This window comes from Eublepharis macularius, chromosome 2, assembly GCF_028583425.1.
Source record: "Eublepharis macularius isolate TG4126 chromosome 2, MPM_Emac_v1.0, whole genome shotgun sequence".
NCBI lineage: Eukaryota > Metazoa > Chordata > Lepidosauria > Squamata > Eublepharidae > Eublepharis > Eublepharis macularius.
Window position 1 is genome coordinate 155,652,847 of NC_072791.1, and position 15,637 is coordinate 155,668,483.

At 43.7% G+C, this 15,637-nt stretch overlaps 2 protein-coding genes across 4 annotated transcripts in view; both read left to right on the forward strand.

The window, feature by feature from the left end:
• LOC129324124 (protein lifeguard 3-like) overlaps positions 1–2,929 on the forward strand; it is a 41,262-nt gene extending 38,333 nt beyond the window's left edge. For both annotated transcript variants that reach the window (XM_054971134.1, XM_054971136.1), the window contains exon 12: positions 2,333–2,929. In XM_054971134.1, the coding sequence (XP_054827109.1) occupies positions 2,333–2,479 (147 nt within the window). In that variant the 3' untranslated portion in view covers positions 2,480–2,929. The remainder of the gene's footprint in view (positions 1–2,332) is intronic.
• A 2,219-nt stretch (positions 2,930–5,148) lies between these two features.
• LOC129325093 (protein lifeguard 3-like) overlaps positions 5,149–15,637 on the forward strand; it is a 46,457-nt gene continuing 35,968 nt past the window's right edge. Inside the window, exons 1-2 of one of the 2 annotated variants that reach the window (XM_054972620.1) lie at positions 5,149–5,226; positions 14,994–15,075. The gene's annotated coding sequence lies outside the window, so the exon portion shown is untranslated. The remainder of the gene's footprint in view (positions 5,227–14,993; positions 15,076–15,637) is intronic. The other variant, XM_054972621.1, reaches the window with a different exon arrangement.

Here is a 15,637-nt window from a genome sequence, read left to right on the forward strand (position 1 = left end):
TATCACAAGGGCTCCAGGCGCAGGCAACAGGACTGTAAAATTGGTGGAAAGCCTTGCCTGTATCTTGTTATCCTTACACTATGTTCCCCTTTGTTCACTTTCTTCTCCTGGCCTTGCTCCTCTTTTGCATCCCTTCCTGCCTTTCTGAACAGAGAGCTGTTGCTTTCCCTTAAAGTTGCATGTGCACCCCTACCCCCTCTTTCCAACCTAAGAGCTCTTGGCTTTAAGATTAGAAGGACAAGTAAATGCCCTATGCATAGCCTAGGTATAGGCTGTATGGAAGGCCCTCTTTGTCTCTAATCCACCACTTAAAGGGCCATTGGTTCTTTATGGTGTGCCATCGGGGTGTGTAAGCACAGGGCCAATGCTGTGGCAAGTGCACATGCAGCTCTATCCCTGCAATGCTGGGGCATTTGCCTTGCCACTTAAAGACAATTTTAAATCTCGCAGTTGATCAGAAAGTAGTTAAATATGAGTTTCTTGATGCAAATGAAGGTGCGCTTATTTAGTCAGGGCTAGATCTCAGAAGCTAAGCAGGTTTGCCCTTGCTTAGTAATTGGATGGGAGACCTCCAACGAAGACCAGGGTTGCAAAGGCAGGCAATGGCAAACCACCTCAGTTAGTCTCTTGCCTGAAAATCCCACCAGGGGTTGCCATAAGTCAGCTATGTCCGTTTTCACACGTTTTTAAAATAGCACGATACTCACGGCTTCCTTGCGCAATTTTTGATGCCATCAGTGATGATGGTGCTTTCGTGGCTGCCCGCCTCCAATTTGTAAACAGATGGCATGAGGAAGCCAGCAGCCTTCTGTGAGCATCGCACTATTTTAAAGACATGTGAAAACGGCCCATGACTTGAGGGCTAAGTGGATCACTGCACAAAAGCAAAAAGGTCTATATACCTAAAGTAATGCTTGGGTGTTGGAAGCCAAAAACGAAGTGATGTAACTGAATTTAGGACTGTGAGATGATGATTTAGAAAGTTTGAAGAGATGGGAAATATTGGCCCTGGATGTTCAGAGGTGCAGGTGAAACTGGAATATCTTCTTTGCTGTCCCTACCTATGCTGGCAATGCAGATGAATTGAAGTTAGTCTTGTTTTCCAAATGTTCATGAGATTTAATGCTTACTTCAACTGAGTGTCACGCCTGCAATCATTTCATTTATGTTTGTGAACATATTACCTGACAAGGTTCAGTGTTTTGAATTATTTTGCGTTACAGTGTTGATGCTTGAATTATTCTGGGTTATACATCAAGCTTGATGTATAAAGGAGGTTGTGTTTTCTCCGGTGCGCTTAGTTTCATTATTTGTTAAAATGGAACTTGGAACGTTTTGTAATTTCTTTAGTAACAAAAGGTGTTTTATGTAGGAAGAGAAACCCAGATATACTCAGGGAATTGATAAGGAAACCATTGCAGAGATGAAAAAATACAGAAGAGGGCCACCAAGCTCATTAAGAGTTTGGAGCACCTTTCCTAAGAGGAAAGGCTTAAGTGGGACTTTTGTTTCGGACAGACAACTAAGGGTGGGGGACATGATAGAAGTTTATAAAATTGTGTATGGGGTAGGGAGGGTGGACAGAGAGACCTATTTCTCCCTCCACCATTATACTAGAACTCGAGGGCATCCAATGAAGCTGATGGGCAGACAAAAGAAAATACATTCATACATTTAAAACATGGAATTCACTGCCGGAGGATGTAGTGATGGCTACAGGCATCAGCAGCTTTAAAAGGGGATTAGATTCATGGAGGATAGATCTCTCAGCAGCTAGTAGCCATGGTGACTTAGGGAGCCTCCCTATTCATAAGCATAAACCTCTGAATACCAATGCCAGGAGGCAACGTCAGGGAAAGGCCTTGGCCTCTCTGCCCTGTTATTGGTCTTCCATAGTAACTGGTTTGCCCATGTGAGACAGGATGCTGGACTAGATGGACCACTGGGCTGATCCAGCAGGGCTGATGTTCTTATGCCTAAAACCTATTGAATAGACATAAATGTAATAGGAGACAAAGTGGAATGTTTGAATCCCCAGGAGCAAAAATCCTGGTTGGACTTTGGGGGCGGGGGGGTGTCATTCTATGTATTACAAAAATACTCGGTATACCTATGACTGCCATTGTACATGTTGGAGGGAACCGGTATGGGTTCCCGGTATGGGATTTCTCCAGCTTGCACATACAATGAATAATGGGTATTGATACAAAAAGGTGTGTTGTAACACATGAACTAACCCTTCAAGCCTAGATCTTGTTTGTAAACCCAAGAAGAAAAGGAAAACTGCTTTATTATTGGATAATGTCTTCTCATGTTTTTTTTTTTTTTACAGTTCCTTGCATATGACACCCAGTTGGTGTTAGGCAACAGAAAACACTCAATGAGCCCTGAGGAATATGTCTACGGAGCCCTCACGATATACACGGACATAGTCTACATCTTTACCTTCCTCTTGCAAATTGTAGGCAGCAGAGATTAGGAGGCTGAGGCCCTGCTCTTTTGCGCTGTTTGGCAACTTCTCCAGAAGTTCAGAGGAACACATTTCTTTCTGGACTTAATGTTCTGCTACTCTGATCTTACCTCCAGCACATGTGTAGTAGCTACTAGTGGATTTATATAGCAGACAGAGATACAGATGTAAGTGGGAGGCCACAGATTTTTTTTCAATGTGGACATTGACTGTAATCCATGAATTTGTCTGTATTTTCCCATTTTGCATATGTCAGACCTTTGCTGTATCTAGTGCCCTGTATACATGAATGCAGTGTATATATGTTGCCACCTTGGTGTGATGTACCATAGTCCTTTCAAGTAATCTTCTATTTTGTCAGCATACTTAACCAATATGTAAACAGTTATTCCAAATAGTCAGTGCCAAACTCCAAGGCTCCAATTTATGTGTGCAAATAAAATTTATATTTTTGAATAAGGGGATCTTGCAAGTTTGTGTAATGGATTAACCAGAGATTTTATTAGTTTTTTTTTTAAAGTATGACACTAATGGTATGATCCTAAGAACACTTGCTTGGGAGTAAGCTCCGTTGAATGGATTTGAGTAGGATTCTGAGTAGACCTGCTTAGGGCTGTAGCCTTTGAGAGCAATCCTATGCATACTTTAGCAATAAATCCAACTGAAATCATTGACTTCTGTGCAACACAGCTTGGATCCAGCTATATGGAGAGGTAATTATTTATTTACATTAGTTATAGTTTGCCATTCTTACTGAGACTCAAGGCAGATTACACAGTGTAGATCAAATACAATCAACAAGACATCCAATAAAAACAGTAAGGCTTGTATCGCAGAATTATTAAAACAAGCAGAACTCTAAAAACAGAGATGAAACAAAGCATAAGCATTGACATGACATGTTAAATGATGCAAAAATTGTATAGTAGGCTCATGCTTGCATCAACATACTATACACAGTAGTGGAGTCTACAGGCCCTATCCCTTTACTATGGCAGAGCATAGGGAGAGAGGTATCCCCATAGATATGAGGGGCTAAGGCCATGAAAGGCTTTGTAAGAGATAGCCAAGACCTTGAACTGAGCTCTGTAACTGATGGGTAGGCAGCCAATGGAGTGACTCCAGAATGGGAGTAATATGCATGCGCCGCCTAGGTTCTGATAATCAAGTTGTAGTATTCTGCACCAGCTGCTGTCTCCAAGTTGACTTTGTTGGGAGACCTATGGATACTGCATTACAGTACTCTAGTCTCAATGTTACCATGGCATGGATCCAGGTGGCCAGATGGGCCATGTTAAGGTAGGGAGCCATCTTTCAGGCTAGGCTAATTTGGAAGGAAGGGTTTTGTAGCTGCATTAACTTTTTCCTACAACAGCAATGCTGGATCCAGTATAATCTGCTCTTAACCTAGTCAACAATGGTCAGCTGAACCCTATCAAAAGAGGGAAGCCCTATGACATTCAAGATCTATGCCTTTCCAACCAGCATCACTTCTATCTTATCTGGGTTCAGTTTCAGTTTGTTCACTTTCAGCCATTTAACCACAGCAGTCAAGCCAAGTCCTCTACTGCAAAACCAGGGAGTATTCGGCATAGAAAAAAATCAGGGTAAGAAATGCCTAAATAAATAAACAGTGCTGGCGGTGCTGCTTGAACCCAACTTACTGCCTTCATGGAATGGAACAGGGTCAAGCTAGTAGTGCTTGAAGCCAGCCCTTAAAGATGGGGGCAAACACTTGGGATCTTTTATTATTTGCAACAAACCCAGAATGTAGACTTTGAAGGATTCATGACTCAGTGAAAAAGGTGAATTTGCTTAGTTTGGATGGGCATTCTAAACTTTCCCCCAAAACATTTAGTGTCCGGTTTGGGGGAATGGGGGAAGTTTCATGGTTCTCTGAACGAGTCCCAGGTGAATCTGGTTGGCAGACCAAGGAGTTTAAGTATGTTCTGATTTAATGCGATGTATTAAGCAACATTTACTCTCCCCTCCCCCGACACACATGTATTTTATAAACGTCGAATCTACATGCCTCGGGGTTTTTTTTTTACATAGAGCCCCCCTCCCCATTAAATAGTCCCTTAAAAATATTATTCTGGAATGCTTGCAAAACATCTGCAGGAGGGAGAGGGGAGGGGCGTGCATTCAAGTTTTGTGGTTGGAAGGGGATACTGTATATATTGTATTACGAACTTTCATTTCTATCAAGTATCTGCAAGCAACTCCACTGCTGCTTTTTGGCAATCCTTGCAATTATTATAAACTAGCCATGCTGCTCCTTCCGACTATTAAACCGTCCCGCAGAGATTGTGTTGCTTACAGCTCCGACTTTCTGGGGATCCTGGTCTTTCGGTCACTCTGGCTTCGATGGCCTCGATCACGTCGCAGGCAGCGCTCGAGCCCCCCGCCGCCCCCGGTGCGCTTTCCTTTGAGAACAAATCTCGCGAGCGAGAAGGCGCGCGCGCTTTTGGAGGGAGGCCGCCAAGCTTGGAGCGCTTCGCCACCTTTGCGCTGCTCTCCCGGGGAGAGTGCCGTAGCAGCTTCTCGCCTTTGGGGGGCGCTCCCGTTTAATCGCTGGCTCCGCTCGGACTACGGGATGGAAACTGAAAGGACCGGGACCGCTTCTGATTCGCCTCTCCCTCGTGGCTTCTCGGAATGTTCCGCCCGCTTTCCGGAGAGTTTGCTAGTTTTTGTTCTCGGAAGATCTGCGGAAATTGACCACGGAGGAAAAGCGGATCGGAGCAGGAGACTGGCAGGTAAGAGTTCGGGAGTATGTACGCTCGCGGGCGAGAGCAAGGAGTTGCGCAATTAGCCATAGGGACAAATGTGCGTAGGAGGGAAGGGTCACCCCATAAGGTCGGGGCAAGGCAGTCATGCCCACTTCCAAAATGTAGAGTCAGGTCTTTGTGGTGGTGGAAAGTGCCGACTTTAATTCAGATTTAACCCTCGTGCTAGAGTGGATAATGGGGATGGCGGAGAAAGAGCTCCGGCTCATATCGGGAATGTGTGTGAGGTGGTCTGTTTTTAAAACTCGTGTGTCCCCGTAGGAACTAGGAGCTAAACTCTTCCCCCTATCAACATCTGCTTTTCCGCACGGGTTTTTTTTCGTTGGTTCCCATACAGCTTGGTTTACCTCCCAAAGTTCCACAGAGAAATCTTAAGCAGAGTTACTCCAGTCTAAACCCATTGATTTCAGTGGGCTTAAACTGGAGTAACTCTCCTTAGGATCAAAAAGAGTCCAGTAGCACCTTTAAGACTAACCAACTTTATTGTAGCATAAGCTTTCGAGAATCACAGTTCTCTTCGTAAGATGCATGGAGGGCAAGAAGAAACTGGTCAGATATATAGGTAGAGAGGGGAGGGCGGAGTAGATGCAAACAGTAGCTTCTGATATGGAGATCAGTTTGCGTCTGTTAAGGAAGTCAGTTACTTCTGATAATGAGAGAACCATTCATAGTCTCTATTCAATCCCAGCTTGACTGAGTCAAATTTACATATGAATTCCAATTCAGCAGCTTCCCCCTGGATTTTGTTTTTGAAAGGTTTTTGTTGAACCTTTAAGATGGTTTTTTGTTTAACCTTTAAGACCTTTAAGATGCTGAATTGGAATTCATGTGTAAAGACTAACAATTGACTAACACATGACTAAAGACTAACACGGCTAACTCCTCTGCATCTATCTCCTTAGGATTTCACTGTTATTTGCCTTTAGTTTTCACTTTGGTTCCCCCTCCCTCACCCGTTTTTTCCTTGTTCTCTTGAGACCACTTTTACCCAGATCTTTGCCGGGGGGGGGGGCAATTCTGAGTTGGCCCTTACATAGATTGTTTCTCTGTTTTGTTTGTTTTGCTTACTCCCACCCATACTTCCAATGCACTTTCTGATGACTGGTTGTTTATAGTCAAATCACTCCTCCTTCCCTCTTAACGTCCTTCCCCCTCCTGGTTTTGCTTTCAATCCTTTTTTTAAAGTCGTCAGTTTCACAACATTATAATGACCTAACTTTGTAATAATAAATGCAGCAGGTTCTCTGAATTCCTAGCTTTCATTTTTTTAAAAGTAAGTTTCTAGTTCCTTCAGTTATGGAGGTATGCCTTTTTCCTTTTACACGAATCCTTCCCTTTTTACTTACTATTTGCATACTACCTACTTTCTTGAGCTGGCAGACTTCTGCCTTTACTTTTTACCCACGTGAGATTGTTTTATTGCCAATAAATAGGAAACACTTTCTCCACTCTGCTTGAAATTTGTCAGGAAGGATCCCTTAAATGAAGGGTGCAATCCCTGAGAATTTCATACTAATTGGGTGTGTGGGAGAATTAACTGAAAATGTGTTTCCTGTCAAAACCAATGGAAACAAAGAACACGACAAAGTGAATAATAACTATAATCAAGGAAAATAATACACATTGCAAAAATAACAAAAATTGTTTTTAACAATCAGTTTTGGTGTACAACAGGCCTAGTTTTAACAGAACTGGGAATGAATGGCACTAGAAAAGGTACAAGATTCGGATATGTAGAAGATGATTAAAAGTGGCGTTCTTCAGCGCAGAAAGGAGAGTAGAGTGAGTTGGGTGAGCATGATAAACACAAAATTAATGGTGGCATAAAAATAGGAGGCTTTCTTGTGGCATAGTATGAGTCACACTCTAAAGTGGATTCAGGGACGGCGCAAGGGTTTACCATGCTCGCGGCCGGCCGGCTGGCCGGGCGCCCCTGCTTGCGTGCGCACACGCGCGCAACAGCCTGCGTGATGACATCACGCGCCGCCGCCGGCCCGATTGCTGCGGCAGGCGGCCTCTGAGCTCTCCCGCTCGGTTGCCTGCACCGCCGCAGATGCCTGCCCGCGGTGGCTGCGCCTGGCCGGGGGCCTGTGCTGGCGGCGGCAGCGGCACGGGGTGGGAGGGATAGGAGGCTGGTGCTTTGTGGCGCCTCCTCCGGCGCTCCCTCCGGCACCCCGCGCCTGCGGCCACTGCCTACCTGGCCTCAATAGGCCCGCCGCCCCTGAGTGGATTACAGAGAATAGAAAGAGTGGTGGAGAAAAATTAGGACATCCACTGAATAATGCTACAATCATGTTTGTTTGTTTGCTTGTTTAAGCATTTATACTCCATCTTTCCACAAGTTCAAGGCGGTTTATAAAATAAAATCTCCCTCCTCCCTTTAAAAGATGCCTGCCTTTCACACCCTCTCAAAAGTCCTGGTAAATAAGCAAACCTCACAGCACCTCCTGAATATCTCCAAGGAGGGGACTCCTCTTACCTTCTCAGGGAGCCCATTCCACAGAGCAGGGGCCATGATAGAAAAGGGCCAGACTCTGGTTGATGCCAGATGGGCCTCTAATTGGTGGGACAGCCAACAAATGGCTGCCAGAGGATTGTGTCTGGCACACCAGGACATGCCAAAGGAGACAGTCCTTCAGATATGTGGGTTCCAGGTCATGAAGGGCTTTAAAGATCATGCCTACAAATGTTATGTAAAGATGAAATTAGAAGCCAATTAACAAGTTTTGAAAAATTAGCTATAAAAGATGAAAGGAATACTTTCTCTAAGATATGTAATATTCTATTAAATTCTGATAGTAAATGACAGAAAACATTTGTTAAACTCTGGACGAAAGATCTGAAAGCCTCAATAAGCTCAGAGGTTTGGACATTAGTGTTAAGAAGTGGCTTAAACTTTTCAGTAAATCTTTCTGTGTATCAGTGGCTGCTATTTCCCCACAAATTAGCAAAAATATATCAAGGGGCTAATGGGAATTGTTGGGTATGTGGGGCTACCAATGCCACATTTAAACACATCTGGTGGGAGTGAAGGAGAGCAGTAGAGTTCTGGAATATAATCGCTACAGTTATCTCTAAAGGTATAAGGAAAGAGCTCCTGTTATCCCCTAATTTTTTTTTGTTAAATCATGTAGAACTCCCTTCTAAAGATGTTTGTGAGTATGTTCTTAATGCTAGAACATCTGTGAGATTAATTTTTGCTCAGAACTGGAAGAACATAATCCTGAAGAAAGAGGATTGGTTAGAGAAATTAACAGAGAATGTATTTGTCTATGTAAATTAACTTGCTTACTACATGGCAAAACATCTGATAAATTTGGAAAATGGAATGCTTTTCTGTCTAGAATGAGTAATTTCAAGTTTGTATAATTGATGTTGTATTCTAGCTTTGTATTTTAGAATTTTGTTTGTATTAGTTTAATTTTTATAATTTTTTATCAGAATATATATATATAATTGGCCACTGGCCACCTCATCACTAGCCATGACCATTTGGATGCTCTCCTTTAAAATGTACATCATTATACATGGAGCCTACACAATGGCAAATAGCAGCCCCCCATGACTATTTTAGGTTAATAAAACAGTGGGTGGGGGATATGAATGTGTTATGTGCCATCAAGTTGCTTCCAATTTATGGCAACCCTACAGATTACTGACCTCTAAAACATCCTGTCATTGACAGCCTTGCTCAGGTCTTGCGAACTGAAGGCAGTGGCTTCCTAGAGTCAACTCATCTCATTTTGGGTCTTCCTCTTTTCCTACCGCATTCAGCTTATCCTAGCACTATTGTCTTTTCCAGGATAGTCTGTCCCATACTTCAATGAGCATGATAGCCTCAGTTTCATCACTTTAGCTTCTAGGGAGAATTCAGGCTTGGTTTGATCTAGAACACACTTATTTGCCTTTTGGTGGTTCACGGAATCTGTGAAACTCTCTTTCAACAGCACATTTCAAATGAATCAGTTCTCTTCCAATCAGCTTTCTTCATTGCCCTGCTTTCACATCCATACATAATAATGGAGAATACCATGGTATGATCTTGGGCCCCAGTAACACTTCCTCACCATTCCTCAAATCAGTTCAATACATCATTAATGACCTGCAACTTGTGCTGGACAATGATACTGCTCTCTTACAGGCATTGGGAGGTAAATCTTTTCTGGCTCATATACAGCCCCCCCACAACCTTAAACAACTCCTCACTCATAACTAACTCTCAATGCATTTCCCAACATGGACATGAATTCTGGGACCAGGTCCTGCAATAAACCAAGATGCCAACTCTGCCCCCAAAATTCACTCCAACAACGCAGTCACTGGACCTAACAACACCAGCTATACCATCTCAGGCTCATTCACTTGTTCATCTTCCAATGTTATGTATGACATGAATTGTCAGCAATGCCCCACAGTTCTCTATATTGGACAAACAGGTCAGTTCTTTTGCAAAAATGGGCCTAAATCAGATATAAAAAATCACAACATTCAAAAACCAGCGGGAGAACATTTTATTCTTCCAGGACATTCCAATGCTGACTTAAGACTAGTGGTTCACAGAAACTTCAAAGGAAAATTACAATGCGAGATTGCTGAAACTGAGTTAATTTGCAACTTTGAAACAATGTGTCTTCCAGGGTTGAATCAGGACATCGAATTTTTCTTGCATTACAGATGCCAATTTTGTGTACTTCGCACCCCTGCTCTGTCAAGCGAATTACAGCATGTGTTATAGCTAGCTTCTTTACCCTCTAGTTTACAATACCCCCCTCCCCTCTGCCTGGATTATAAAGGACTCCTTCCTTTTTCCACAGCATTGACACTTGAAAGCTTGTATCTTGGAAATCTAGTTGGTCTTTAAGGTGCTATTGGACCTAGATCTATTGGACCTCTTTAACTATAGACCAATATAACTACCCACCTGAAACTTCCTTACACCAGAGGATCTTTTCTAGTTCCTTCGTTGCTGCCCTTCTATGAGTGACATATACCAGATCTAAATTTGGCCCATGCATGTCTGGTAATTGAGTTCTGATAGAAAGGCCAGGACATAAGGTGAGGACTGTGCAATGCAAAGTTGAGGATGCCTAAATCCTTGGGAAGTAGAAATAGAATCAAACAGCCTTTTAAAAAATATTGACTGGGTAAAAGGTCTCAAAAGACTTCTGGCCCTTTGTGTTTATTAATGCCTCCACTTATGACCTCATACTGGAAGTGACACATGTAAGATGCTACTTGTTTCCATATCCTCTGAGGTTCATCTTTACTGTTCAAAGAATGTTGGATGTACATTTTCCATCCCAGCATCAGTTTAGGGCTAACACACTTCTGATGGAAATACTGGATCCCACCTTTTGGGGTCAGTTGCAGCTCATCAGACACAAACATATTTTTACATAGGGTCCAGCTGCCTCCTTTTTATTGCCTCATCCCTTGGGGTCCCAAGGGATGGGAGTTCAACACTTGGGTTCAAGTGTTGTTAATTTCTGAGGCAGAGTTGTGGCTTGCACCAGATAGGAAAACATTGCTTACCAAGATAGGAGCAGAGCCAACACCAAGGTAAGGCTTGGGAAAAGGTTACTATTGTCGCAACTAGAAGCAGGAGAGATATTAGGGGATGGTGGGGGAACCCCCAGATCCTATGCAATATAGTTCAGTGAAGGTTATCAGTGCTCCCTGCTTGGTTCTGCCAAGCAGAGGTAGAAATCATCCACTGTCTGGAGTTCTGATCTAGATCTTTAACCCTTCTGGGGCGCTGTGCTTCTAGCGGAAAGTTTTGTCTTCGTTTTAGTCTTGATGACAGTAAACTCCAATGAAAAATTTGACAGCTGCTGGTCCTACCCCAGCTGCTTGCTGTAACCAAGTTGGTGCCCGCTGATGTTCAGGTTCTAGTACAGACATCTTGGGGTTTTGGTCTTCCTGCAGATCCTAGCATTGGGTGTATCCTGAAGCACAGATACACTTTAAGGTAAGAGATGAATACTCTACTTATGTTCAAAGGCTCTCTTATTTCACCTAAGCCAGGCATTAAGCACAAGTTCCAGGACCGAGCTCTGGTGTAAACAAAGCCGCATTGTGAGTTGTAGCTGACTTCTCACATTGTCTGTCTTTCTCTAGGAAATATTCGTTTGGGGTAAAAGACCAATAGATGTTGTTAGGGGTTGAGATTACTGGTGTAGTTTGTCTGCTTCTGGCTGGACACCCTGTCCCTCATCTGAGTCATGGTGAAATGCATGCCAACAGGTAACCTGGATAGTGTCATCATCTGTTTTGTTCCACTTGGTTGTGTTTCAGACAGGTGTGTCTAGGAGTTAACTTCTAAGTGAATAGGGGATTACTTGAGTAATGTACATTAGCAGGGAGAGTCAGGCAGTCTGCTTCTTGGGAGTGAGGCTAAAGTTTCCTTTGGTGCATGTGAAAATTTTCTGTGTACCTTGGGGGCAAGAAATGAAAAGTTGGCAGAAAGTGTAGTTTACAAGGGAATCTGAGGCGACAACCAGTTTTGTGAGTCATGCTGGTAAAAAGCACAGCTGGAAGCTTAAGGGCCGGGTAGAATTTTCTAATATAGTTCTGCTGAACCTCAGTCATCCATCATTTTTCTTCAAATCTGCCTTTCCCATCCAGACAGTGATTCCTGTCCATCCCAAACTCCTCATGCGATTCCCACCTTCTGCTTACCCTAATCAGCCTCTGTCATGCTCTGGCAAAAGCCCCTTCTGCTCTTCTATACAGATATTGCATTTGAGCAGCTAGCTTCTGACATTGCTTTTTGCTGGAATTTAGTATAAGCAATTTATTCATTTTTATTTAAAACAATTTTGTCACATTTCCACCCAACTTAGGGACCCCAAGAAAGTAAACAATAAAAACATTAGAACAATTTTTTTAAAAAACAGAACACATAAACAAACACATGCATGGGAGGGTCTATGGGAATGAATGAGGGGACACCAGATGAAACCGGCTGGTGGAAGACAGTCATATGAGGTGGCAGATGAATCTCCCTGAGGATGGAATGCCATATTTTGGTGCCATGATCAAAAAGTCCCTTTCCTGGATTGCCACCAATCCTCAGATGGTAGAGGCACCCAAAGCAGATCCTTCAAAGATGATCATAGTGACTGGGTAGTTTCATGTGGAAGTAGGTGGTCCTTAAGCTATGCAGGCCCCAAGCTGTTCAATACTGACACTTTGAATTAGGCCTGGAACCAAATTGGGAGTCAGTGTATATGGAACAAGACTGGAGTGATACAGACCTTACAGTGCACTCCAGCAGGATTCTAGTGGCAGCATTTTGCACAACTGTAGCTTCTGGACACCCTGCAGTGGTAGCCCTGTGTATAGCACATTGCAGTAGTCTAATCTAGATGTTACCAGGGCATGTATCACTGTGGTAGGATCAGGTTTTTTTCATGAAATGTCACAGCTGGCTCTGGCTGAAGCTGGTGAAAGGCACTACTGGCCACTGCTGCCACCTGCTTTTCCAGCAGGAGGCTCGGATCCAGCAACACCACCTGGCTACACACCTGCTCTTTTACAACCCCATGCAGAACAGCGGACACGTAAATTCCTCAATCAGTCCTTTCCCGCACCAGAAGCACTTCTTTTTTTATGGATTGTTTCAGCTTATTAGCCCTCATCTATCCCAAAACTGCCTCCAAGAATTAGTTCATAGTTTCCACAGCTTCCCTGGGATCTGTTGGAAGCATGAGATAGAGCTGAGTATCATCCTCATATTGGTGACAACCCAACCCATATCTCCAGATGACCTCTCCTAGTGGCTTCATATTCATGCTGAAAAGCATGTTGGAAAGACAGACCCTTACCAGAGGCCAAGCAACCAAGCAGCATTCCCACAGCACCATTCTCTGAAACATACTTTTAAGGTAGGACTTAAGGCATTGCAGAACAGTGCTTCCCTGTCATAATCCCAAAAAGAGATCTATGATTAATGGTATCTAAAGGTCCAGGAGAACCAACAGGGTCACACTCCCTCCTGGGTGCAGTATATCCATCAGGGCAGCCTATGCTGTTTCAGTTCCAGAGCCAGACTGGAGCTGATCCAAATAATCCATTTCATCTGAGAATTCTTGGAGTTGACTAGGTTCCACTTGTTCGAACACATTATTCAAGAAAGGTACATTTGAGACTGGATGATAGTTATTCAAGTATCCTGGGTCCAGAGTAGATTTCTTTAGGAGTGGGCACACCATTCATTGCCTGTTTCAAGGCAATGATGACCACCGCTCTCTCAAGGAGGCATTTACCCAGACCTAGTCTGCCAGCCCCCCTCCCAACAGATTTAAGCAACTGGGAGGGACAAGGGTAATTCAAACAGGAAGTAGGTTGTAGATTTCCAAGAATCCTTTCCACATTACTCTATTGAATAAGCTGTAAGGTATCCCATACAACTGGACAAGCCAGCATCCCAGAACTATCTGATCCTATCACTACTAATGTAGCATCCCAAATTAGAATAGATGCAAGATAGGTTATCTCCAAAGTGTTGAGCAAACTGATTATGGCAGGCTGCTGAGCAGTCTATAATCATCCCGTACATAAGATCCCAGAAAGCTCCTGACCACCTGGAAGAGTTCCTCAAGCCTATGAGGATGCAATGGTGGCAGAGGATGGAATAGTGGCAGAGGAGTATTGTTTCTTCATTGTCATGACTGCCGTGGAGGAGGCTTTGAAATGAACTCTAGTTCATGTCTTGTTGGATTCATCACGAATATTTCTCTACCGTCGCTTTAGCCATTAGATGTGCATACTGAAAAAATTTCCATTTCAGTTTTGGATCTGGGGATTCCAAGCCAACAGTGTGCCATTACTAGTTTTTTCTGGGTGGGGTGTAGCTGGCTTGGATCTAATCTTTGGATTTTTTTGTTATCCTGGTTTCAGCTCTGCTGTTTGCAATGAGGGCTTCTGAGCTCTTTGGGACAGCTGTTTTTGCACCAAAATCCCACAGAACATAGTCCTCCCTTTAAATGATCGACCCACCCAGTTTTCCTCAGTTACACTACACATAAACACACCAGCAGCAGACACTGAAGAAAGCAAGTGTTGGTAACCGAGCATGCACTATGATTAGTAACTGGATGGCAAAGGGATAGCTGCTGCAGGGTGGCAGCAGCATAAAAAACAATCCTGTTTTCTGTTCACTTTTTTATTTTCCTGTGGTACCAATAAATTACCTTTTACCTTTCCTTGTGTTTCCTTGTGCTTACTCCCAGGAAAGTGTCTTTTGAATTGCAGCTTATGATTGAAGTCTTCCAGGGCTTTTATCAAGTTTGATTGAACAGACCACTTGTGCATGCACGCGCACACACACACACACACACAGAGGCTGCAGCAGTTTTCTCCACAGCAACTGTCCAAGTACATTGAAAAGGGTGGGGGAGACAGATCAGTGCCTGGGTACCTCTGCAAAACAAACCAAGATGCACTCCTCAAACAGATGCACTCATATGTAAGTCCCATGTTATTCAATAGTGAGTACTCCCACTCCCAAGTGTCTTGAGAACTGCAGCCTATGATTGAAGTCTGCACATTCCCCCTTCCAAATGTTTCCAAAGCTGATAGGAGGAGAGGGGTCTCCCCTTGCAATGACCAAATTGGCAGGGAGACAATGCCATTTCCTGGGTAGCGAAGGCAAAAAAGAGATACACTCATGCGAATTGCACACATTTCACCTTCATGCCAACAGAGTTAATAACTTAAGGGCTTTCTTCCCTTAGGATTTGATTGGTGAATGCCAGTAAGGAAAACGAGGTGCTGCCCTCTGAGACAAGCCCAGTGCCTGCCTGCTGCTGCTGTAAGGTACAAACTGAAATGAAACACACACAAAAATTTTGCTGAGAGGGACTGGTAGTTTCGCGGATCTGGATCTGCATTCTGGAAGCTACTTTTAAAAACAAACAGCAATTTCTGAGTGTATCTCCAGCTTGTTTTTTTATTTTGCACACTCCTATTAGATATCTCTCGTTCCTTTTCATAGTCCTAAGCCCCTCACTAGAGAGGGGGCTGCATAATCTCTAAGAACTGAGAAAGGAGCCCTAGGAGCAATCGGGTCCACCACTAAGTCTCCTCCTTATTCCAGAGGTCAGCCAGGGCATTGAGAGGTGCCCCAACTCTTCCATAAATTATGAGCCCTTACTATGGGCCACAATAATTGGTATATAAAACTCGAAGTGCTTGATTTTTAAATTGAGGCCGAAACGGCCGGGACCACGTCGGTGCCAGGCAGGGGAGGGTTCCCCAGATCCTGGTGGAAATGGGCCCAAAATGGCCAAAAATGTCCATTTGGGGGCCCATTTGGGCCCGGATTGGGGCTGAAACGGCTGGGATTGGAGCGGTAATGGGCCCAGATCGGGGCCAAAAT